At 38.5% G+C, this 25,930-nt stretch overlaps 4 protein-coding genes across 5 annotated transcripts in view; 3 read left to right on the plus strand and 1 right to left on the minus strand.

The window, feature by feature from the left end:
• LOC145496033 (uncharacterized) overlaps nt 1–3,809 on the plus strand; it is an 8,112-nt gene extending 4,303 nt beyond the window's left edge. For both annotated transcript variants that reach the window (XM_081475647.1, XM_081475646.1), the window contains exons 6-9: nt 314–341; nt 528–587; nt 1,696–1,833; nt 2,468–3,809. In XM_081475647.1, the coding sequence (XP_081331773.1) occupies nt 314–341; nt 528–587; nt 1,696–1,833; nt 2,468–2,714 (473 nt within the window). In that variant the 3' untranslated portion in view covers nt 2,715–3,809. The remainder of the gene's footprint in view (nt 1–313; nt 342–527; nt 588–1,695; nt 1,834–2,467) is intronic.
• Nucleotides 3,810–6,676: 2,867 nt separating this feature from the next.
• Nucleotides 6,677–10,565, plus strand: LOC145495279 (uncharacterized). The gene is made up of 7 exons (XM_081474870.1): nt 6,677–7,032; nt 7,899–7,980; nt 8,509–8,566; nt 8,931–8,958; nt 9,077–9,136; nt 9,579–9,716; nt 10,308–10,565. The coding sequence occupies exons 1-7, from the start codon at nt 6,950–6,952 to the stop codon at nt 10,531–10,533; spliced, it is 675 nt and encodes a 224-aa protein (XP_081330996.1). The 5' UTR covers nt 6,677–6,949; the 3' UTR covers nt 10,534–10,565.
• Nucleotides 10,566–11,829: 1,264 nt separating this feature from the next.
• LOC145496059 (large ribosomal subunit protein uL5-like) lies at nt 11,830–15,147 on the minus strand. The gene is made up of 5 exons (XM_081475675.1): nt 15,131–15,147; nt 14,561–14,705; nt 13,543–13,692; nt 12,734–12,933; nt 11,830–11,898 (listed from the first exon to the last, which is right to left on the minus strand). The coding sequence occupies exons 1-5, from the start codon at nt 15,134–15,136 to the stop codon at nt 11,860–11,862; spliced, it is 540 nt and encodes a 179-aa protein (XP_081331801.1). The 5' UTR covers nt 15,137–15,147; the 3' UTR covers nt 11,830–11,859.
• A 17-nt stretch (nt 15,148–15,164) lies between these two features.
• On the plus strand, nt 15,165–25,854 carry LOC145496003 (phosphatidylserine synthase 1-like). Its single transcript, XM_081475610.1, has 13 exons — nt 15,165–15,440; nt 16,153–16,247; nt 16,783–16,827; nt 16,925–17,043; nt 17,717–17,875; nt 18,240–18,391; nt 18,544–18,603; nt 19,293–19,374; nt 19,757–19,869; nt 20,172–20,237; nt 20,847–20,946; nt 21,746–21,796; nt 23,182–25,854. The coding sequence occupies exons 1-13, from the start codon at nt 15,250–15,252 to the stop codon at nt 23,557–23,559; spliced, it is 1,611 nt and encodes a 536-aa protein (XP_081331736.1). The 5' UTR covers nt 15,165–15,249; the 3' UTR covers nt 23,560–25,854.
• The last annotated feature ends 76 nt before the right edge of the window (nt 25,855–25,930 follow it).

A 25,930-nucleotide genomic window follows, 5' to 3' on the forward strand; every position in this document is an offset into this window, starting at 1 on the left:
TTCTTCTCAACATATAATAAGACTTCATAAAACTTTAGATAGTTTGAACAACTTGGTTAATTGTCAAGTAGTGCTTTCTAGGGCAAAACAATGTTTATTAGCAATGCTTATAGCTTGGGGCTCCTTGGGTGCTGATGTTAAACCTTGTAAATAAAATGTACTCCCAAGCTTCAAATAAAAAATAGAAGCATTTCTCCAAGTGTTCTATGCTGTTCTGAGGAAGTTGGATGTTAATAAGTTTTGACAACAAGCCTGTTCAAAGAAAAGAGATGTTGTCTCTTGCTTTAGTTAATGTTCTTTTTTTTGCTTATAGATCCAGAGATCTCATGGAAACTTGATAAGTAGGTGTTAAGTTTTTATCTTTTCTTTTCTCTTCTTTTCCTTTCCTCTCCTTTCTTTTTGTTTTGTTCCTTTTCTTTCCTTGCCTTAAGTTTTATCTTATTTTATTAAATTATTTTATTTCCTTTCCTTTTCTTCCCTTTCCTTGTCAACTTAGGTCCTATTAATTATTATACTTTTTTTTACAGTTTTCCAAATCCAGTCCCACAGTCAAGACTGCCTGGAAGGCTTTTCCACTCAGCAGAATGGTTTGTTAATTTCATATTTTTAACATAATCTATGCAGCTCTAAACCCCCCATGGCATTCCATCTACGACAGTTGATGTGAGCTGACAAAACCCAGTTTGTTATCTTCTTTGTATGCCAACTTCAAGCCAACAGCCTTGATTAAATATCAGTGACATTTAAATAAAGTGATGCATATGAAGTGATTTATTTATACTGCGCCTTTCAATAACATGCGGACTCAAAAGTTCAAAGATCAACCGACAAGAGCATTTTTTGCTACCGTCAATCAAATGTTCGGCAGCTCCTCTCAGCTTCCACCTACTGCCGAGCTTGTGGTAATCAAGTCGTTGAGTACAGTTCAGACAACAAAACAGTGCTCAGCAGTAGTCGGAAGCTGGGAGGAGCCGCCGAACATTTGACTGACGGTAGCAAAAAACACATTTATCAGTTGAGCTTTACATTTTAGAGTCCACATGTTATTGAAAGGTGCAGTAATCTATATATTTACTGGACTTCTTGAGATAAGTGTCTGGAATGTTTAACAAAACTCCATGCCAATACAAAATGACAGTTGACTTGGAGGTGGTTCAAGCTTTATTTGACCCCTAAAAGATGCCCCTCAAAACGAAAAAAGGTCAATTACAGGCTGCTGTTCAGGAAAGTAGCTTATGCTAGTAGACTGGACTCTAGAGACTGGCAGAAACTGAGGCAAAAAAACAAAAATAGGAGTGTCTTTATATCATTTTTCTTCAAGTGCACCTCCTTCTAAGATACTTTGACAGCTAAAAATAGTGGTGTTTCATCATTAACACCCTAAGTGATATCAGAATCCTGGACTTATACCCCTAAATGAAACAACGAGCATCCCAGATCTTTTTATATGGGAGTTCCCCCCCACCCCCACCCCCACCCACCCCCCACCCCCCCGCTCCTCAGGCCCTGAACAAAATTGTATCTAATTATTGTCAAGACTCAGTAGATTTGGTGATCCAGGATAATAATCAAAAGCTTTGCTCAGGGGAGTTACATTCAGTATTGCTGTATTTTTTCCTCAGTGTATTATTTTGCCAACCCAAGGTGTGTTCAATGCACAGTCATGGACTGACTTAACTTACATGTCTGTTTCAGGAGTAGAAATTTATCACGGTCAAGTGACAAGGAAGGTAGTACCAGGCTCCCTCCTCTACCAATGCCAAGTTTTCCAAAGTTCAACCAATCACATTATCAACCACACAGGATGACGTATGACCAGGTGGCCAACTTCAGGTAGGAAGCAGTCGCACCTTAAAGGCACTGTATTGACACTATAAACTAAGCATCAAACATTTTGATTGAAGTTTATCTGACAGTAAGCTTGTAAAGCAAGACAATTTTGGAAGAAAAACTAATATTTAAAAGTTAAATACTGCATTATTTTTTTTAAATTTTTTATAAATTTTTTTCTGAATAATGCATCCATGTGATCATACCTTAGAGGTCTAAAAGGACACTAGCCAGCCTCTACCATTTTTGATGCCATCAAAATTATTGATATTGCATGGTGAAGCAAATCGTATTGCTTTACTGCAAGTTGTGTTCTTGAAAGTATGTTTAATTTTCTTTAGTAGATTCACAGTGATTTCCTTCGTTTTGACATGCTTCAAATAAAATGTAATAGCCAAACTCTCACGTGTAAACCAAAAGAAGTGGCTGGCTAGGACCCTTGTAATGGTGTAGATGTGTTACTCATCTAACTCTTTATTATCTATTTCTAAATGTGCTAACTGTTTTATGTGGTCAAATACCCCTCCCACGCCACCTCTCCTCTTACGGCCTCCCAACTCGAAAAGAAATAAGGTAATATAATTTATAAAAGTAAGCTCACGTAAAAGTTAAGCAACGATGAATTATCCCTCAACAGGAGTGACCTTAATGACACTTACGAAGTTCTCGCCGAGAAGCAAGCAAAGGCAGATTATGAAAGAACACTCCAGGACTGGAATCGAATGAACTTGTCTGAACTGAAGAAACTTCCTCCCAACCCACGATACCACATCAAGAAAGCTATCGTGTCTTATCTCGGGACATCCCGAGGGTCAAGCAGGGCTCTCAAACCACTGACTAAAGAACTGAACGCTACCACTCCAACACCAATTTCGCAACCGTAAAAGTTTATCGAAGCCTTTATTGCGTGTTAAAATGAACTTCACTCTTTCAGTCAGGGTAACAGGTACCAGCTAAAGCCCAATTCTGGTCTTCCATATAAAAAGGACTCCTATATAAATAGGACGGGAGGTGCTTGTCGTACCTTTTAGGGGTTAAGAAAGGGGTTTTGGTACCTATCAAGGTGTTCAGCCTCAAAAAATCCATACCGGGAGCTTTTCCAGAACCTTTTAGGGTGTTGAGCCGAAAAAAAATGTGACAGGAGATAATGTAATTTGTTCGAATTGTAACCTCTTAGGGGTGAAAAAAATTTCGAGCCACGCCTACAAAACAGGTTCCTGATACCTCTCTTATTAGTGGTTCTTTTCAGAATTTCCGATCAGCACCCCTGTACTTTTTATATGAGAGTTCCCCCCCCCCCCGGGTCCTCGACCGCAGTGCGACTGTAATAAATCTCGAAGTTGCTCAACCTTGATCCCAGGCTCTCTCTCCTTTGCCTCTCTTGTCGTGTGAAGAGTGAGAGCCTGGGAACGCTATGCGACTGTCTATGCCATGTTGGCGTGACAGGCGGCGTGACAGCTTTTGAAACCCTCTCTAGTGCTCCGGGACATCGTGATTCGGGGAGATTTTGGTGCTTAAGTAAGTAAGTAGATAACTTTATTACTTCGCCCGGATGTTGCTCCCTGACTGAAACGAGTGTTTGTTTCAAACCATTCGTGAAGAGATTAAATTTATAACATAAATGCGTTTCCCATTAAATTGATTACACATTGCGTGTGACATGTTTTTAGAATTTTACAAAGAAAGTACATGCTGCGGATTCTCGTTATTGGGACGACCATGACAAAATATACTACAGGTGCCGAAATTTTAAAAGACCCCATAATGCGAACATCAAAAAACACCAAAGAGAGGGGAAAATGCTTGAGATTAGGAAAGATCGAGGTTACAAACGACCAACTCCAATTCATTCGTTTTGCTTACGAATGTTGTTGTGTGTAAATATAATTATAAGGACTGTTGCAGTTAAGAAGCAGATTTTTTAGAGTGTGCAAATGTATTATATAGTTCAGAAGTGTTAATAAACAGTGAAATTTGCAGATGTTTCCGTTGATCATTATTTTCGGTAGTTATTGAGGATGTGACCTTGCATGGACTTCAAATTCGATTTGAAATTACCACATTTTTTTTTTCGACCAGCTTCAGAAAGTTTGAAAATAAAAAAAGTTTGCATTTATTTTTTAATGTCTTGTGACCCTCAGTTTTCCAAAGATAGGTCGCTACATTCTCCGCGCAGTTGTTTGTAGCGACACCGAATGTTCCATCTATGGAACTCTATTTTTTCGACCTGAGATTGCCCCTCTTCTTGATCTTGGCAACGGTGACGCGTCACCTACCTTGGTTGCAGAGGCTTTCACTATGCTGTTTTTCAATCTCTGAAGTCCTCGTTGAGCAGTTGGGGAACTCTCTAAGAAGTTGTTTTCCAACCATTTTTTGGGCGCAAAGACATTGTTATTACCTGTAAACAATATCTTGAAGGTACATACTGACCGACACGAAAGAAAGCGCGCAAAGGAAATATGCTCGCGCACAAACTGAAGAAAATGGCCACGCGAAATCTTCGCTCACTGCTCATAGTCTATTTGGCCCGAGGGAGATAAATGAGCATACGGAACACCTTGAATACGATTACAAGCTTCCCAGAACATCTACATTCTAATATTAAACCAGAAAGATGTTTTTATTGGTATAAGAAGCCTTACAAAAGGGTCCAACATAGGTTTTTTTAATCCCACATCCCCCGCCATCCCGCTGCATTCAGAATATTTATCCCGATCCCGCCTGGTTAGAGTCGCAGTTCTCTGCTTCACGTCCGTAACCTGTGATTTACTGCTTTTCGTCCCGCATGCCGCCGCAATTTTAACATGCCACCTGTCAAAATGAGCAAACCGCTCCCGCCGAAGTATTTTTATCCCGTATCCCGCCATAAAATTCCTGTCATCCCGAATTCCCACCCCCCCCCCCCCCACAAAAAAAAAAAAACTAATCTCTCTCCATTTTAACTCTTTTCCCGCTTCCCGCCACCCATCCAGTTTAATTCACGCCTTGTTTACGCCCTTTGTATAATGGCGGGAAAAAACATGCTAACTACACTTAGCAAAAACTGAAATAATACAAGTATTCAGTTTCAAAGATAAAGAAAACCTCTTTGCGGTCGAATACAAGTGTACACACACTTCTCTTTTGTTGGCATACTTAATCAGTGTTCAACAGATATGCAAATATCCTCGCATATTTACTGTAATGGCCCTGTGGGACCTGTTATACTGTAATCTCCATAGAAACCAGGTTACATTCCGTACAACCTCGGTGAGTTGAGAGACATTTCTCTGGGAGGCGATAGCTTTGATAAAGTTTTTTTTGTAATTTAATTTGGGTAAGTACCGTTCTTCGAGTAACTACAAGTTTTTTTAATACCTGTGTTCGCTACTAAGTTCAAACAAAACGCTTATGACCTTACGCTAACTTTATTACAATGAAAACGATACTGCAACAAATAACTGTTTGGCAAAGGAAACTCAAACACAATGATTTCGTCGTAGAACGTGCACGGATTTCTTCGACTTCGGATCACAAATGGCCAATGAAACTCTTCAGCAAGGTAAGGGATGTTCAGATGTCTAATGAGAGTTTAATATCTCCACAATCAGTAGTTATACGATAATTGATAAATGTTTACATTTATGAACTCGTTAAACATATCTCGCTAACAATTACTGACAAGAACTTCTTAGGAGTAGAAGCAGTGTCATGGCAAAATATTCAGTGTAAAGTTGTCAAAATGCTCAGTGTAAACTTTAGTGATCAAGCTTTGTGATTGCTGTAAAGAGTTCACTTGACATCATGATGAAACAAAATTGAAATTTCTTTGTCGTATAACTGAGCCATTTTAACTGAACAAACAATGATTGTCTCGGCTGATATCAAAGCATGGCAGGAAAAACACAAAAAGAAAAGAATAGTTTTTTTTTTTTTCCAAAAGAGAAACTTATACTTTCCATCATTCATTTTTGGCGCTTATACGTGTTTGCGACGCATCTTTGTATATTTCTCTTCTATCTCGTGTCTTTCAATTACTTTTCTATTTTAAAGCTAGACTTGCATCAGAATTTATTTGCTTGAAAGGAACACACCGCCCTCATCAAGTTCTAAATCAATTACTGCCGCGTATTTCCTTGATTAAACGCCTTTGGCGTTTATTTTAAACTTGATCCGAGTGGTTTTCCGGCCACGTTATTGGTCACTATTGACAGCTATATATCTCGTCTTGACCTAGAGAGGTTTAACTTGAATAGAGACCGCTGGGGACGAGTCAGCTAGAGATCCGGCTGGCGTTTAACTGGGACGCGGCGATACATCGAGAAAATACCGGCCGCAATCGCCGTTCCTCACAACGCGGCTAATGATCGTAGTGTTACCGAAAAAAGTTAAAGATTAGGTCCGACAAAATACAATCAGATGGCCACGAGAGAACGAGATTAACTCGCGGCCTTACTCGCTCTCTACATTCCGCTCTCTACATCCCCCCTCCCCCCGTCCCCAACGCTTTCCCCCAAAAGAAAACTACCTCCCCAAGCTTCAGTGATTCTGCAGGCAAGGCCAAAGAATGCAAAATCCTTTATTTAATTTAAAAAATAGATAAATAAATAAAATAAAATAAAAGACGCGGATACTTGAAAGCCGACAGCGTCACTGAGTTAATACTTTGAACATGTACAAACGCCAAGTAGAATTTTCGATGTTTAAAACTAGTTTGAGAGTTTTGCTTGTACGCTGTTACTGGAATGAGCCAGTGTCCCCAACCTAGTTTATTCTTTTCTTTACCCTCATTAATTCAAGGGGAGCACTGAGGTTTTAGTATGTTGTCGGCTTACGCCGTTTATTTCTGCAGTGTGAGGCATTAGAAACGACTTGTGGCCTTTCGGAAGCTTGTTTCAATGTCGAACAGTGCAGTGCATTTATATCTTTACGAGACAATTCGACGTCGTGCTGTGTTTTTGAAACAAATGTAGAACTTATAACTTCATTGAAAGATTGCCTTTAAGCCCTAAAAGCAGCTTATAGTACGTAGCCATAGCGGTCCAAATTTATTTCGTTTACTTTTTCTCTGCACCTAACAGCGGTTCTAGAGGAACAAACAGACGCTGAGCCCAAGGAAACTAAAGAAGTGGGGAGTAACATGCACTCTCAGATGCTCTGCGAGCTGCAACGTGTCAAAAAAGAAATGCTGGAAAACAGTCAACTCGTCAGCAAACCAGAAGTGTAAGTGATAACATTCAATATAATTAACAAAGTTACAAGTGAATATATGAAAGATGTAAAGACATCAATGATCATCGCAGTTAAACACACAACTTAATAAGCAGCTGTGAAATTAAAGCCTAGAAAAATTCTGCCTTGAACAGGATTGGAACCCATGAATTCTGCGATACCGGTGCAGTGCTCTACCAACTGAGCTATCAAGCCAACTGGGAGCTGGTCACATTGTGAATTAGTAAATAACCGTAGATGGTGAAGATCCAAGTGAATATGTGAAACATCATATATTTGAACTGCCTGGATTCTTTTTCAGGTTTTAAATTCACAGCTGCTTAAGCTGTGTGTATGACTTTGATGGCCAATCATGTCTTCATATAATTAACCAAGTATTGCGGTGGGACCAGGGCTTTTTCAACATCAAAGAGGTCTAAACATAATACTTACATGGACTAGGTCTGGATAGGCTTTAACTTACAGCTGAGAATTGGTTAAAATTTTAATGTTAACTTTCATCTGAGTAATAGCGCATCCTTTGACTGAACGCTCAGCAAAATTTACTGGCAGCTAAGAAATCGTCACGGTAGAAAATTTAGCCGATGACTGAAATAACAGCAACCTCAGGGGAGAACCACCACCTTCCATTTCGCCCGATTGTTCAAGATTTTTCCGTGTATACTTGTGAAGCATTTTGTCACCATCATGACCAATTAGCTTTTTATTATAATTTAGCGTTGTAAAATGATGTGGGTTTTTTTCGAACTCCACGGGGTTCATTTTGATCTTAGCTTTTTATAATGTTTCTGTCTCATAAGCACCAAGGATCATACATAAATGATTTATAACTGTCGTTTTGTTCTTTTTCTTTTTAGGAAGCCGTACACTCCAGATATTTTTAACGACTTGTCTCCTTACTACAACACCTACATAGTAAATTACATGATAAATGACCAGGTAGGTAATAAGTACAATATCAAATGATGTAAACCAAGTGATTTGTTTACCTGCTGTGATATGCAGTACTGCGTCGGCGCGTGAGCTATTTGAGGTACAGTCACGAGGACGACGTTTCCCATTTTCGTCCCCAGAGCCCTCTGTTTCTTTTTACTACGTGGTCGGCGAAACGGAGGGGAACGACAGTTTAGAACGAGTAGCACTGGGGAGGAGAATGGACGTTTCCATCATCATCCATTTGTAAACGTACTTTTTCACACTGAAAAAGGAATAAAGCCGGTAATTGTAAGCAATCTGTATTCAAATTAGCAAAGCCGGGTTTCTCGTAGAACACAGTCTGGTACTGAATTCGAATCTGAATGTGCAAGTGCAAGAAATGTGCGCTTATTTGCCAAATCATCGTTTTGACTAAATTTAATTGATATTTACATGGTTCAGTAAAGCAAAATTAGTGAACAAGTGATAATTCTGCGAGGCAGTCACTAGACAAACACGTTAACTTTGCACTTGTTATTTTATCGGCTGCAGGTTGATTACGTTCCACGTCCGGGGTGGGGAACAAGAGCCACGACTCTTAGGCTTGTAGGTAAGTATATCATCATGATCACTGTATAGAATAGCCATTCAGGCTGACAAGCTAACATGAGAGCTCTGTGCCAGTCGTGTGTCTTGTCGATTCCGCTTCTTCTTTACAGCAATTTCTTCTATCACTGACTCATCAAATTGAATTCGCCCCGAGGAAACTAGGAGACAGAACATTTTTGTTCGCCGACGAACAACTGATGTAGATAAAAAAACGTTGTAACCAAGAAACGCCTCAACTGCAGGCTGACTGAGTAGATCCTTTTCACTATGACTAGAATCTTAAAGTCGTGCAAGTTTCTAAGCAGCTGATGCTATATATTGCTACACCAAGAGCTTGCAATAATGCGTTAATTGTTTGTCTTCAGATCCTGATGAATCCTGGAGGATGGATCAGTAAGTTACTCAGGACCTGTCAAGCGTTTCTTCATCACGTCAAGTTTTGTATTTCATTCTTGATTAAATTCTAAGCAATTAATCACTAAAAACCTGTTCTTACGCATTTTTTTTCTAGTTTCCCAGGTCCAAAATATGACTCTGTAGTGCCCCGGTGTTTTTATAAGCCTGCTATTTGGTAAGTAGCTTCTTCATGTGGAAATTGATGAACATAATAAAAAGAAACTATGATGTCTAGTTTAGATACAACAAAAACACAACTGATTAGGGGAAGACTAGATGATTTCATGAAATGAAACATTTCTTAAACGTGCCAACTACGAGGGCCTCTCGGAGATTTTGGGAACAAGGAAAGTGATGATAATTTATTTCAAGGGAACAAGGGATATTTTTCGGAGTAATCTGAGAGAACAAGGGATATCTCTTAACAGAAACTTTGACACAAAATTTCAGGGAACAATGGGAATCATTTGAAGGGAATAAGCTAGAAAAAGTGAAATTTTCAAGGAATCAAGGGAAGATGCTAAATCCCCCTCTCCCCCCTGGGAGGGCCTCGACTGTAAAAAAATTAATTGACGTAGTAAAAGAATATCGTAAATATCTTTTTCGTCTCATTCTAGGAGTAAGAATGTGTCTGGAAAAGACACCAGTAGGGGAAGCACAAGACTTCCCCCGATACCAAAAGTAGCTTATCCAAGATTCCAGCAAAAACAGTATCAGCATTTTAACATGAACTACTCACATGTACAGCCATTCAGGTAAGATTATCCCTGATATCCGAGAATGCCAAAAGATCAATTGCCCGAAACCGCTTTTTTTCAGAAATTCGCCAAAAATGTTTACCGTTTTTCTCTTAACATTGCTAAACTACAAAGTCAGCAGTCGCTCTGATTTATCAATCCACTTGGGGAAAATGCAACCCAGACAACACGCTCATGAAAGACTGCTTAAAAAGGTTGTCTCTGGGTTTGGGAGTCAGGAAGAGACCTTCTCTCGACAAATGCTTTGATTTGACCACTGACTACACTTCAGACGTTTAATTTTTGGACACTTTGTTGAAACCTTCCTTAAAAAAAATTGCGACTGCAAAACACGAATCAGACTGAAACGACATCTCTGAAAATGAAAGTTTTTCTGTACCCTCAAGGTTTTACAGATACGCCGACGAGAAAATAACACAAATTCAATCACCGCCGTTAAAAATTTGATACTGTACTGTAAATATTTCGGACGCTTAAGAATTTCGGGCTGTTTTATTTTCGAACAGTTTTTGTGTCCGAATTTAAAATCATTCGAACTTTTTTGAAAGTAATGTAGTGATGGTTTGTTGTTGTTGTTTTTTCTTCCAGAAGCGACATAAACCGCCTCAACGAAACCAAAGCGCAGAAGAGAATGAAACAAGACCACACCAGAACGCTGAACGACTGGCAGCGAATGAATCTGACGGAACTCAAGGTGCTGCCAGAACAGTCTCGGTATCAAGTCAAGAAAGCGATCATGTCTTACCTGGGAACATCAAAAGGATCAAACAAAGCGCTTAAACCTCTTCTGAGTGAACTCAGCACTGCGGAATAAACAGCGCAGTCTAGGAAGAGAAAAGTCTCTCTGTCGGCTGACATGAACAGAACTAGCCTTATTTTTTTTCGGTAGTTAGAAGAAACATTTCTGTCCTTTAGATGCTTGATGCAAGATTCTCCCAGCTGGCGATTTTGCGACCATCACTGAGCCGGACCCTGTATGTTGTATTGCTTGGGAGGATTTTATAACGCTAACACTAAAGAGTTTGGTCATGCTATTCTTGGGAGAACTGCTTACTTTTTTAAAAATCAAATATTCATTTAGTAAGTACCACAACAAAAGTAATTCAAGGAGATAGGAGATCTAATTAGAATGGTTCCGTCCGTCTCAGATCAGGTTAAGATATTTTGTGACCTGTTCAAGTGTTTTTTTTTAATTTGTATGCAATAAAATAGCATGACCGAATGCTCTTCAAAGAAAATATAATATTAAAAAGCAAAGCTGCATGAAGAGCATCGAGCTGTTGTAAAAATAGAAATACAAATATTTATAACAAGTGTGGAGAGAACAACCTCGTTCTGATGATATAACTCATATAGACAGTGTTAAAGCGAGGCTGAACGATCAACGTGTGAGAAATGTGTGGAAAATATAAATTAAGAAAAACAAAGGTAGTAATAAAATAAGTTAGATTTCAACCAGTGTGTATTGATTGTAATTTGATATTGAACATAAATAAACGCAAAATGAACTTCTTATTCTCTTACAGCAACGAGACAGTTTCATTAAAGAACAAAAGCTTCATGTGTATGTCCAAAAATCTCTGGGAGGGAAATAAATGTGCCATGTGATCCTAGCCTGCCATCAGCCGACTCTCTCTCATATGCTCTCTCTTCACGACCATTTCGTCGATGGTTTTACTAGTCCGGTATTACGAAGACGCGAGGATCATGTTATAACTTAAGCCCAGGTCAAACCTTGAACTTCACATGAGAACTATTTGCAGTTTGAGTCGATCCAAACGGGTAAAAGCTCGACCGTTTAGTTAAGCGTCTAATAGAAATTCCGTCTGCTTCAGATGGATAGAACGTATTGGTCGATCTAAATTCAGTCGGATGAACTCAGTTGAGTCAAACGTCGAACTTAACATAAACTTAATTCGCTCAGTTTAGTTCGTCTCGTGTGAAGTTCGAAGTTTGACCTGAGCCTTAGTGTCCTTCACAGCCATTATTTTGAACATCACACAACAAATGTTTCTACGGAGGAGAGGCATTGCATGATGGTCCAAATAACAGCTGTAATGGAGACTGGAGAGCAGTATAAAGCCAATGAACAACAACATACAACAGTCTATTGTTTCTGTTTCTTTATTCAATGCACAATTCAGGCCTTCTTTTTCTTTGCAAGGAGGATTCCATCAAACTAAAAAAAAGGAAAACAGAGAAATTCCATAAAACATGCATGTCCATTATTATCGTGAAAGAAACACTTCCATAAATTTTACACTCTGAATTTGTGCCAACCGCACAGTTTAATGAGGTATTCACATTGAAACAAGCAATACCAAATCTGACAAGTAATGTCCCAGTTTTTCAAATTTTACGCGAAAAGTCTAAATGTTGCAAAGATTTACCCTGTAAATTTCAATGTTCAAATACAACTTGTATAATAAGACAAAGAAAACATGCCAAAAATTTTTGACAGCTCTAATCAGATGTCCAACAGAGGGGCCTGAAGAGAAACTAGGATTTGCCTATTTTTCACTAGGAAAATGGTACTTGGGTCACTGGGACTGGGAGTCACAAACAATGAAATGAAAATGGGACAAGGATTTGGGCAAAAATAGGCTGGGAAATAAGATTTGGGCAAAACTATGTTGCCCCTGGGAATGGGATTTATACCCTACACCCCACCACCACCCCCCACCTTCAGGACCTGTAGACGTATTGTGGGGAATTAGCACAGGAAAGAGACGAGAATGTTGTAAAGCAAACTTTATATGTAACTAAACAGTGATCTAAAAAGTGTTGACATGATGCAAGACTTGGTTTGTTTGCTCAACGTTCTTCCATGTGCTCCTTGATCATGTCACGTTGTTGTCCCAAGATTCCACTACATACCCTCCCTGTACAGTCCCCCTTACTGACTACTGTACATTTCTTCAAAATTCATTCTTCTGAAAGCTGCAGGCTCAACTGAATGTCAAACGTTGCCGTACTATTTATACAATAACTGAGATTTGTTGTTCAACTGTTACCTTCTGCTGGAACCATTTCATGGACTCTTCCTTAGAAATCTTGTGAGGGGCGCCAACATGAGCTTTGGCTCTTCTTCTCTTTGCCACATTGAATCCCGGACGGCCAAGTACAACATAGAAATCCATTCCATAAATACCAATAGTTGGGTCATACTTGATACCAAGATCAATATGTTCCTGGATGCCAAACCCAAAGTTTCCTGAAACAATAAACATGTCCAGTTAATAAATAATATATACATTTCCTTCAAAATTACTAATAATGGAAAGTTCACAAGGTTTTTTCCCCCGGGGTTCCTCAGTAAACTTGACTATAGGCACAGAAAAAGGAAATGAAGGCAGAATTTAATTAATAGTAGTGTGATCATGCGGGCAGTTCTGAAAAGAATCGTTGTTGGTGACTGAGATTTTGACAACCTGAGTGGAGGTCATCTTTAGAGTCAGATGAAAAGTGTTTGTCAGATGATGGTGTAATAAATCTGGTCTGTTGAAACTGATTTGAGAGTGTAGCCCCTTATGGCTTAACTACTCGGTGTCAAGGATCAGCGTGCTTGCCTTTTCTGCCATATCAGCCATGATGCCCTCATCTGATGACTAACACCTACACAATGCACGTTGGCATTTTTATTTTTTGTTAAAGTACAGTTGAACCTCACTATTTCAAACTTGCGTGGGAAACAAAAATAGCCAATAGTAAATGGCTGCAGGACAAATCCCAGGGAAATAGTTTTGAGTTCGAAATAAAGGGGAATTTGAAATAACCAAGTTTGAATTGGCAGGATCCAACTGTAATTTTGTCTAAATCAAACCTGTGGCTGAGAAATTCTCCTTGTTCAGTTCATACTCCTTCACTTTCAAGCCCTTCTCCAAGATTTCTTCAGCCTTGGCACCTCGCACAGTGCAGTGAACCGCAATTTTCTCATTCCTTCGAATTCCAAAGGACCTCACTGTGTATCGAGCTGAAACAGAGATATTGGGATCCATCAGTACCAGTCACTTAAGCAACTACAGTTAAGAATTAAATTTATCTTCTTTATATTTATCATAATTTATTACATTTTTGTTCTTATCCCAATAGACCAGTTTTGATATATTAAAATTCTAACTTGGAACCAAGACTTAGGGGAAAACAAAAGAAATCATTTATTTATTTCTCAACCTAGATGTGGAGTTGTTTCATGGCAAGCAGGCCATAGAAGGGGAGGAAAAGGGTCAAAATGAGTGCGGGAGGATATCCCCAAGCGCTCCCCAGGATCAATCCTCCCGCACTTCACATACTCATTTTTCCCCTTTTCCTCCCCTTCAGACACCTGCGATGCAGGCTATCATGGCTAGTGCGCTAGACTCTGGATCAAGCAGTCCAGGTTCGAGCCCTGGCTGGGGGCATTGTGTTCTTAAGCAAAACACTTTACTTTCACAGTACCTCTCTCCGACCATGTACCCAAATGGGTACTGGCAAATTTAATGCTGGGGGTAAGCCTAAAATGGACTAGCATCTCATCCAGGGAAGAGTAGAAATATTCCTAGTCGCTTCATGCTACAGAGACCAGGATAAGCTCCTGCCTGATGGGCCACTTGGTTTGTATGCAGACTTTCTCTAACTTCCATCCTAGATGAGAAAATCTTTCTTTTGTGTTATTCCCCTAAACTTCTGTCCCAAGTTAGAATTTAAATATATTGAAATTGGTCTATTGAGATGTTTATTTTGAATTAACATGAAATTAACATGAAAGGGAACATTTAGAATAAAAATGTAGCCTAGATTCAAGCCACTGATGCGTTAATAAAACATGAAATAAGGAATCGGGGATACAACTTGAAATGAACCTTTGGAGTAGACTGGCTGCTGTCCAGTTAACTGTTCAAGAACCTTGGCAGCCCGAGTCAGTCTGTCACCGCTCTCACCAACACAAATGTTCAGACATAACTTCCTGATTTGTAGCTCCTTCATGGGATTTTGTTTGGCCTGAACCTTAAAGACCCAACGATAAAATCATAATTTAAGTAAAATTATAAAAAAATGTAATAGCTTTACTTTTTACCACTATCAATGTTAAATCAAAATTGTTAAACGTAATTTATTATAAAGTGTCCTAAAGAATTTGGAAAGCTGATATCAAAGCAACTATATAAATCATAAAACACTTAACTAAAGTCAAAATGCAAAAACAAGGATTTCGAGGACCGAGAAGGTTCGATACAAAGATATTTGACCAACAACTTTTTCTTCAATCATCTCTCGTAAAAAGTTGAGTATCACGAACAAAGTCCACATACTAGGTTCAACGGGAAGAAAAATAATGAAGTTTTCAAAAGTATGTTCTTTAATCAAGGTTAGGGAAACAGAAACGACGATGTAAACAGATTGCTCTTCGTATCATTCACGAAGACACTCACCGCCATATTGTCTCGGCCGGAAAGGACTCGAGAAGAGCCTAGGGAGAGTAATGTAAACAGAAGAGGGACTGGAGAGAGCTAACGATTCGCCCACGAAAAATTTACATAATTTGCTGAAAATGGCGGACGAGCGGAGTCCGCGGCGTCGGAAGAGAACGTTTTCAACGACTTCGACCATATCCACGGACGATTACCAAGATGCAAGTGAACAAATTGTTGAAGATATCACACTGGAGTTTTTTTACAAGCCACGGTCCATCACTGCGCTGGCTTGCCTGGTGGTGTACCTAGTCTACTCTGCTTTCACCAGGTGATCGTGATTTTTCAATCAGCTTGTGTGAATTCTTATTCAAAATTGGCCTACGCCCGTCTTTGGACAGCATCTCGCTTTAACAAGATCAATTGCGATTTTTATAGCTTAGATAAATACCGAAACACCAAAAAGGAGATCTAAAAGATCTCATTGGATTAAAGCATTATGTCATTGCTTTAATCGTGTAAAAGTCATATGAAGAGGCCTGCAAATTCAAGTCTTCACAAAATTCAATATTTCACGGTGCTGTAATTTATAACAATTGCTTCTTTGTTTCATTCTTCGGTATCGTTATCGCCAAAATCACACACTCCTTTTCCCCAGTCAATGAAGTGTTCTTATAAAACTATTCTCTAGTCTTGCATTTTTATGTCGTGAATTTTGACAAGTGAATTTAACATGTTGATATAACTTCCACCTGGGCTTAAACGATAATCTGGCATATATCTAGCCTACATGTAAGACTTATTTTCCCCGTAAAGAGAGAACAGTTGCCGGCCTCTATACCAGTAGTTTCTAAGCAAGGTTTGAATCACTGGCAAAGATTTGATGTCACGGTCTTTTAAATTCCTGCCTATAAATATGTCTTGCAATAAGCTTAAATATGTGACACCTGTCATTCAATTCATGTTATTGTTTAGTAGTAGTTTCAACCCTGTCATCTGTGTCAAATGCAAAACTTATAAGTAGTTTTTTTTTTTTTTTTAAGAAACCCAGAAGCTACTCGTGAGGAGAATATATGGAGTGGAATGGTTTCTCTTGCTGTTGTGTTTCTAGTTCTGAGTCTTCTTGTCATGCCAAATGGTAAATACTAAAATATTCTAGACAACAGATGCTACATTTTATTTTACACTGTGGCTCACTCTGTGCTGTGAATCAAATTGTATAATCAATTAATTTTGTGTTTTGGGATCATTTATGTCTTAGAACTTTGATATGGTAAAAGGTAAAAGGTAAAGGTAAACTTTATTTAGCCAGGGTGGCCCATTCAGTGACAAGGCTGATAATTATCTTTGCTGATATCCAGAGGGGCCCTGGACTAAAGGACTAAAGACCCTGACTTAACATGATTAAGTCAGGAACCAATTACAAGTTTTTCCCAGTTCTAGGTGTTACCTAGATATCTTGCAAGCTTTCTTAGAGAATTGGAACACTAGCTCAGTAGAGTAGCTAGTTGAGATCAGAAAGGAAATGGCAATTTTTACTGGCTACTTTTATGGCTACCTTTGACAACCCCTTGTCAAGTATGGATTTTTTCTGGAACCCCTGAGGAAGAAGTTGTTTCATTCTATGGAGAAAGTTGTGAGTGATAATGATTTTAAATTTTTTCTCATCGTAGGCCCATTTATCAGACCTCATCCAGCCCTTTGGAGACTAATATTTGGTAAATGCAGATCATAGTTTTTATTAGATGTTGTTCTTTTTGTTAAGATATGTTTAGCTCCACTAACAAGAAGATTCTTTTGTTTGCTTTATTGTAGGTATGAGTGTTCTTTACATGCTCTTCTTAGCATTTGCTTTGTTCCAAACTCGTGAAGACTTCAGAAAGATTCTGTTTTTCTTTGATCCTAAATTGGAGCTTGAAGGACCAGATACTAAGGTGAGCTGTTAATGCTTGATAAATTTTATCTACAATACCAAGAGCTTTACTTTTAAAGAAAGAAGATCATTTTAATGAGCTAGCTGAAGGGAAGGCTTGACTACTAACCACTATGAAGAAAAAGGCGGTAAGCAATGGAAATGAAACCCTTTGAACATCTCCTCATAACCACATTCCCCACAGTCCCAGATGTTTATTTACACTCCAAGTGTAAATAAATGCTGATACCTTCTAAGATCAGCATTCACTAGTGATCTGCTGTGTTATTAAGTTAACCCCTTTGATTGCCTATGTGACGTACTCAGTACGTCATGATTTTTGCCCACAACATACTGAGTATGTCAAAATTTTAAGAGATTTAGTCAAACTCCTGGCACACCAGAAACAACTTTCATCGGTTCCTGAGATTCGTAGGTTTCTCCAGAGACTGCTAATTTCCCATGTAATGCTGTGATGTCATATCAATATCAGATTATGCCAACGTTTGCAAAATTGACCGAACTGAAGAGAACTTTTATGACCTGCAGAAAATGTGTACATGTTGATAGTTTATTGAGCTTAATATGGCATTTGAAGTTTTTATGAAAAAGGCCTGGCACACAGTGTACACAATAGTCAGGCACTTGAGGAGTTGAAAGTATAACAGCTTATGTGTTCATTTTTTGTTTATTAGGAATATGCTGTGAACTGTTCTCAAGTGACATTAGCACGTCTTTGGTCTCATTGTGATATCTTTGCCTTTGCCCATTTCTTTGGTTGGGCTCTAAAGGCATTACTCATTCGTAATGCTGGACTCTTGTGGACTGCAAGTATCACATGGGAGGTCACAGAGGTAAGAAAAACTTTTGCATTTAGTGTCTCTGATGATCACTTGATGTTGTTGTGTCATAGAATGGGGCTATGTTTAGCACCTAATATCTTATTATATATGGTTTGTAGATCTCACTTTTGGACAAAATAAAAGCTTTCAATCCAAGTGTTGATAACATTCTTTTTGTTTTGTTCATATTGTCTCTTGATTGAGGCGAATACTTGTTTTTTCCTGTCTTCGCAACTTCCCCACTATTTTGAACTCAAAGCCATTTCCCTGGGACTTACCCCTTGCTATTTCAGACTCTCACATTTTGAACTATTTTTTGTTTCCCCTGAGAGTTAGAAATATTGGGGTTTAACTGTATACACATTTTGCATTTCAGGTGTTCTTTTCTCACTTGTTACCTAATTTTGCTGAGTGTTGGTGGGATGCACTTTTGCTTGATTTCCTGATCTGTAATGGCTTAGGAATTCACTTCGGACTTTTTGTGTGTAAGATATTGGAGATGCGCAATTATCACTGGGAAAGTATCAAGTAAGCTAGCTGTATATACACCTAACAAGAAGAAAATTAATCAAGTTTACTGTTTCAAGTTCTTAAAATATTTTTATTATTAACTTCCCTACTTTTTAAAAGGACAACATTGTGTATAATTTGTAAAGATTATTTACTTTTTTCTTTTGCAGGGATATTCACACGACCACTGGAAAACTGCGCCGTGCAGCCATGCAGTTTACTCCTGCAAGGTTTGTTTATCAAATCTAAGTACAGTGCGATCCTGTTAATCTGGTCACCAACGGGCCACAAAAATTTGGCCGTATAAAATAACTGACTGAGCTTTTGTTCAGGTCAGAACAAAGTGGCAGTAATAACAAGGTGACTGTATTAATGCGGTGGCCATAAGGCAGGGTGCCACTGTACCACCATCAAATGTATTCAGTTGGGGTAACTTTCAAATGTAGACTACATATAAGTTTATCAGCATTTGATAATCTCTTGAACACTCTCATGTGTAACAAAATTATTGAATATTTCGCAAACTGGTTATTGTCAGTGATATTGGGAATTTATGTCTCTCAACCTTTTGTGAGTTATGATACATGTAAGTGTTAGCAGTGCTACTGTCAGTGCTGAAATATATAGTGTGAGACTTTCTCATCTTTAAAGACCATGCTTTCTCAAATCCTTACATTTCTGCAATCAGTTTAACTCAATCTCACTCAATTTGGTCATCCCTTCTCTGAGGTTTCCTTGCATTTCTCTCTTATTTCAAACCATTCCTGGCATTTCATTCAGTTCCACATGATATGACTTGTTTGTAACACAAATGTAGGACAAGAAGATAAGAATATACACATAACAAGCAGGTTTAGTATACACCCAAAGGTTAAGCCACCATAATATTAAGTGACTGGTATCGTGTTATTATCTACAGTTGGACTCATGTTCGGTGGATGGATCCTAAATGTTCTTACATGCGATTCTTTGCCATATGCCAGTTGTTAATTGTATCACAAGTAAGTTGCAAATTAAGACACAGTGCTTCTTTTCCTAAAAATGACCAGAATTAAAAGATTTAATATTAATATTTTGTTCACATTTTGATGTAACCAATAAAATTAATCCAGCCACAGGCCAGGATAATAATTATTTGTTATTAGGGTTTGCAGTTCTACTCACATCTGATTGGTTTCTCTACTGATGCAGTATATTCCACAAATAATTATTGTGTTCATTTGTTTAAATGTTAGTTGAAATAAATTGTTAAAATGTTTTAACAAGTTCTTCTTCTTTACTTTCATTATTTGTTTGTTTAGCAGTGCATGCTGTGACAAGAATTAAGATGTTGATTGTTCTTCCAATGTGACCTTTGTCTGACATGACTTCCTGTTTCCTCAGATTGTAGAACTGAATACATTTTTCCTTAAACACATTCTCTACGTCCCAACCTCGCACTGGCTGAACTTTTATCGTCTGGGTATCATCAGTCTCATTGTTGCACCGTCTTTGAGGTAAGTCAAATGCTTCTTGAAAAGTACCCTTTTACTCTCTCCAGTAAATTCTTCAAACTTCCAAGCTACCATGTTGATTAGCGGGACATGATTAAACTTCTAAGGCAAAAGGAGTCCAGGCAGGTGAGGTTATTCCCACCTCACCCTTGCTGCCCTTTGCTAAATACCAACTAACAACACATTGAACTTTGACTTTAAGCTGTGTAAAACTACTTGTGGCAGCTTGGAATCCAGTCTGCAAAAGTTGGCAATGGCCTAAAGTAAGGGTTGTTTTAAATTTCTTTTTCTCTCTGTCGTTGTAGGCAGTACTATGTGTACATAACAGACACAAGAAGTAGGCGACTGGGAACACAGGCTTGGGTGTTAATGTAAGTAAAAAAGTTCAAAGTATTAATAATCATTATATTACTTACCTGTCTCCTTGGCAAAAAAGAGATAGCAAGAAATTGCAGCTGATCACTCTTGGGAGGTGTTGTGTTTGTCAAGAGCAGCACAGGGACGGTAAAGGTAGGCACACACTAGGGGACATGTCACAGGGATATGTTGCAGCAACCGCTTTACCCATGTGAAAAAGTTGTATTGCAGGCAACATGCTGTATGAAATTCAGCTGGTGTGAATTAATGCATCACCAAGCAGGGACGAAGTGACCTCAATTTTCAATGTTACTTGGTGTCCACTGCAAACTGTCCCCACTACAACACAGAAATGAACAAGCATCTGCTTAATGTGTGCCAGCTTGTACACTATCCCTACAAAATGTGTCCTATGCATACATTCCCAATGTTGGGGCTTTTTTCACTTCCACTTCCCTGTAACATGTTCCCTAGAGCTCAGATGCCAATCTTGAGACTCAAAGGGTAATAGTGTCCACATACCTTGCAGTGTAAATGTGTTAAGGAACAGCATCTTTTTTTTTTCTGCAGTTTACATGTCCATAGTTATACTAATTTAACTTTCTATATTTCTGTTATTTTAGTGTGATCACATGCTTAGAAGCATTAATCTGTATCAAATATGGACTGGACATGTTCAAGAATACAGAAATTGCTAGCATTGTTCTGTGGCTGCTTTTTCAGGTGACAAGATTTTTTAAAAAGCCATGATCATTTTGTGTTGTACATGAATAATAATAATATTGTGGTAATAACTAAGTAAAATAATGTACATCATACCTTCTGCAGTCACAAGATCTTTCTCTGTGAATTGACATAGCCAGTGACTGCCACTTTTGTATGTCATGTGTATGTTCACTTAAAACTCTGTGATCATGAGGCTGTTTGTTATGGCAGTGTGTGCCTATTTTGAGAATAAAGAGTTTTGAAGTAATATATCAAACACAAAAGACCGTGTTTGACCACATTTCCAAACACCGAGAAGAGAGTTGAAAGTGTGTTGCGCAGAAGAGTATTTTTGATGAACTTCAAGGTGTTTAGGTTGTTTGGTTTCCAGTCTTAGCAACAGCCAGCGGTCTTCTCTTTGGCTCAGGCTTGCATCGCATCACACCAGGCAGGTGTTTGTGCATTCTTTGTGTTTTTTCCCCTTCTAACCCTTCCTTTGTGCTTTTTTTTTTATTGGATTTACTTTAATTTTTTATTTAGTATTTACTGGTTATCATTTTACTTTTCCACTGAAATTCTCTTTTCAGTGTGACTGGTGCCTGGGTTCTCTGCAGTTGTGGGGGGGCTCGTGGCTGAGTTGCAGGCAGTGCCTGCCATGTGGGTGGTCTTGGATTGTGAGGGTGGGGTTACAGGGCGTGTGTTGGGTTTGTTTTCCCTGTGCACCTAACCTCCACTTGTGACAAAAGTTGTTTAAGACTAATTTTATTTTAATTAAATAAAATTATTTAACCTTTGAAGTCTGTTGTTTTTATTGCAGATGGCTATCAGTTTAATGGTGCTGTATTTCATGGTCATGACTAAAACAAAGGTATAAGTTTTTTTTTTGAGAATTAAATTCTGCATCTCTGTTTTCCTGCTATTACATGTGAAGCTGTTGGCTCTTTTTGACTGGCTGGCAAGTTTTGAAAAATGACAACGTACCTTTGGCATGCTTTATTGAAATGAGTAACTACAAAGTTTTAAAGCTTCAAACATAAAGTGTATCACTGCCAACTTGTGAGTAAGTAAATAATTTTAAATTTGAGGAATTAAAATGATAAACCAGAGAGTAAATTCCACTTGAGGATAATCTTGTCATTTGTTTCCATGTTTTTTTTTCCCTGAAAAAGAGCTCATCTTACAAAACTACAAATAAACTTAATAAAGCCTTGGTTAATTTTGATGACGACATTTTTGACCAGTGAATGTAAAACACTTTCATTTTAACTTTAATCAAAAGTTTAAATGTAATATTATTAATAAAGAGGTAAATGTAAATGGTTATACTTTTCATATGTAATGCATAATTCCCCCACAACCAAACAAAATTCCTTCTTTATCTTATGCACAGAAATTTTGTTGCCCAAAACTTTGATCAATAACTTTAGAGAGTGACTCCTTTTGTAAAGATTGTTTGTTCCATTGGTTTGCTCTGTGTGATCAACTGTTCATCTTTCTCTAGGAAGGTCATATAATGAAGGCCACCATAGTGCAGAAACTAAAAATGCTCAAGAAATATGTAAGAAATATTTAACATGAAAACTAAACATGTATTAAGTTGTACTAAGTTGTAGGTTTAACATTAATTTTTTTTTGTGTGTGTGTGTGTTTCACAATTAATGTTTTATAAACGTGTCTAAAATTAAATTATTTGTAAAAGTGAGATAATAAACAACTGTTTAAACATAGTAAGATAAAAGGTGAAACTATGTTTTCTTTATAACTTCTGCCTTTGAATAACTGAATTGATACAACTAAACTGAATAAACGAATGTTGACCCAATTTAAATTATAACATAACTTAAGTATTAATATCACATTTCTTAAAAGCTCTTAACTGCCAATGTAAGCTGAAGTGTGCCCAAGAGTATGGTGTCTTGTTAATCTCAGAACTGATTACAAGATTATTATTGATATCGGTGCCAGTAAACAATTAACTTTTTCCTCTTCTGTTAATTGACCAGGAATAGTCATTAGTATATTGGGATCCCTGTGTGGATCTTAGGTTGTCTGCAGCACAAAGGATACCTGTTGTCATCCAGTGGGGGGTGGGGGAGGTAGTAGCCATACTCCTAAGTTGCTCCAAGTGAAGGAACCAGAGTAAGGGCCACAGCACTGCACGGCTGTCTGGACTTGCTAACCTCTTGGAACGAAGTAAAATTTACCAATCTACCAGCACCAGGACCTTACCTGACCTAACTGTTTGTTCTTTAGGGGCAGAAAAAGCCTAAATTTCTAGATGAAATTCCTGCAGAAGACCCAAGTACAAAAACCCTGACCTACGTTAAAACAAACGGAAACCACATTATCCAGAAAGAGAGCCTGGAGCATGACTCCATTGTTACCAATGGCAGCTACCAGAATGGAACTGTCATGCATGGAGAGGAACTTCATCATGAGAGGAGCCTGAGATCCAGTAAACACAGCCAGGAGGTACCGCTTGATCACAAACCCGCTGACCCTAATCAGCTGCAGGCTCAGGGAACACGTAAGAGGAAGCCAAGAAGAAGCGAGTTAGGGGGACACTTGGGGGGTGTAAATTATGAAGTAAAAACCCGTCTGAGGACGCGGAAATCTCAAGCAGGGCTGTAGCTATAGTTAATGATTCCTATTTAACTACAAATGTTATGGATGTATATGGATTACAGCATGTGAGCTAGTCTCAACAAGCTTGTATTTTAAGAATACGCGTATATGCATTGAAATCGAGTTCAAATCACTAGAATCTGTTTCATGTGAATACCTAGATGGCATAACATTCTAGGGAGGGGGGGGGGACTCCCATGTTAAAAGGATTGGGGTGCTCGTCGCACCTTTTAGGGGTTAAAAAACGCGGTTTTCGTACCTCTTAAGGTGTTCTGCCTCAAAAAGTCCACGGTGGAAGCTTTGCGGTACCTTGTAGGGTATTGAGCCAAACAAAATATGACAGGCGATAATGTCATATTTCAGAATTGGTACTCTTAAGGGGTAAACCTCTAAAAAATTTCAAGCCGTGCCCACAAAACAGGATCTTGGTACCTCTTAGGGATTCTTTTCAAAATTTGCGATGAGCATCCTCCTTTTTGTATGGGACTTTCCCCCGTGCGTAACATGTGTTAATTTCATAAGCTTACTATTCCTTCGCAACTAGATTCAAAGTTAACTCCACTACACTCAATTGACGTAAGTTCTAATCAGATTAAGATTCCAAAATTGCTTGCAATTTAAACATAGAAATGTACTTCAGTCACAAAAGTGTCAGGCAGAGATAAGGCTATCTGTTTTGTACCAAGCTATAAGAGATTTCTGAAAACACACTTGCAAAGCCAAATATTATAAAATACAGTCGAAACTCCACAAACGGCCAGCTCACCACAATGGCCATCTCTCTAAAACGGTTACTTTTTTGTCCCGGCGGACTTTCTATACATTTACTCTTTTAACCTCTTCAATGGCCACCTCTCCACAATGGCAACGGCCACTAAAGTGCGTCCAAACTGCCAAAATAACCTCTCGACAACGGCCAGTGAACCAACGACTGCAGTGGTTTCATTAAGGGCCGCGCACCGGGCAAATTGACCGGCTGTGAGGGTGATTTTGGTTGCCTGGTTTGACCATGGAGAGGAAAGGTTTTCTTGTAAAGAAGTTCAATTCAAAACGTTTTGCCCTCCTGTGAAAATCAGTTGCCCTGTTGCTGAAAACGTTATGAAACCCCTGCGACTGATGGGCGGTGTACACAATTAATCCCCATTATTTATTGGGAAAGGTCACAAAACTTGATCCATACCACGCGTTGTTTGTCTTTTTTTCTGTTTGGTTTCTGTTCTATTGATACATTTGATTGTGTAACGTATTAACATGCCACACTAAGCATTTTTTAAAGATAAAAATGTTACACCCCCGAAAAAAGTAGGTGGCATATTATGCCCCTACCTCCCCTTCAAGGTCATGTTGCAGCTCTCGTAAGGTCTCACATGAATGGCTTGCTACCCTTTGAGAGGACAATAGAACAAACAACAGAAACAATGCCCCTAGCCCTAAAACAATAACAGCTGCTGCAATGACGACAAATAGTGTTACAAGCTTACGAGAACTGCTACACTACCGCCAAAAACGGTCACCTCTCTAGTACGGCAAATTTCATCTGTCTCCAAGGTGGCCTTTGTGGAGAGGTTCGACTGTATAGCTTGTTTGGGACATTGTCAAAGTTTAAGCTCACACAAACACACTACCCTCGGTACATTGTACATGTGTAGACATCAAGATGTTAGATATCTCAGTTAAAATGCTTACTGTTGTATAACTTACGTCCAGAAGTATTACATATCGACAATTATTTAACGCAAACGAATTTTGATGTATATTTCCGTCTGTTGATTACTGAATACTTTCAATCCATGCTAAAGTTGTGTTTGAATATGATCAGGGTTTTCTCTGATTTTCCGAACTTTTCGTTAGGCGGAGAAATGTAGCGTCGATTTCAACCGCTCACTCGTGTCCAGTCTACTTTCCTCTTCGAGAGAGAGTTCGGGAGAGAACCGCGGGCTCTTTTCTCGAACAGCTGTTGGTATTCAAGCCTAGGAGCTATTATGAGTGGAATGTTGATATATGACTGCTTCCTATGCTATTTATAGCCGACTGAGATATATTCGATGTCTGGCTTTCCATGATTTGTAGATATACTAATATTTAAAAAAGGAATTACTTTAAAATGCGGATTTGTAAAACAGTTGTAATTACATGTATCTTGTGAATTGAACTCATCACTTTCCATGTTGTTGCCAGAAATGGGCAAAATGAAAAAAAGGTGAATCTAAGTGTTTCAACTAATTATGACGGAGATTATGTGTCTATGTAGTGTTTCGTCTTTTTTTTAATTGATTATGCAATAAAAGAACAAGCGTAGGAGCAGCTGAGTGCGAGTGTTCAGTAGATTTCTGTTTTTATGACTGGATGTAGTTTTTCGCACACCTGATTAGTCTAC

Source organism: Orbicella franksi, chromosome 8, assembly GCF_964199315.1.
Source record: "Orbicella franksi chromosome 8, jaOrbFran1.1, whole genome shotgun sequence".
NCBI lineage: Eukaryota > Metazoa > Cnidaria > Anthozoa > Scleractinia > Merulinidae > Orbicella > Orbicella franksi.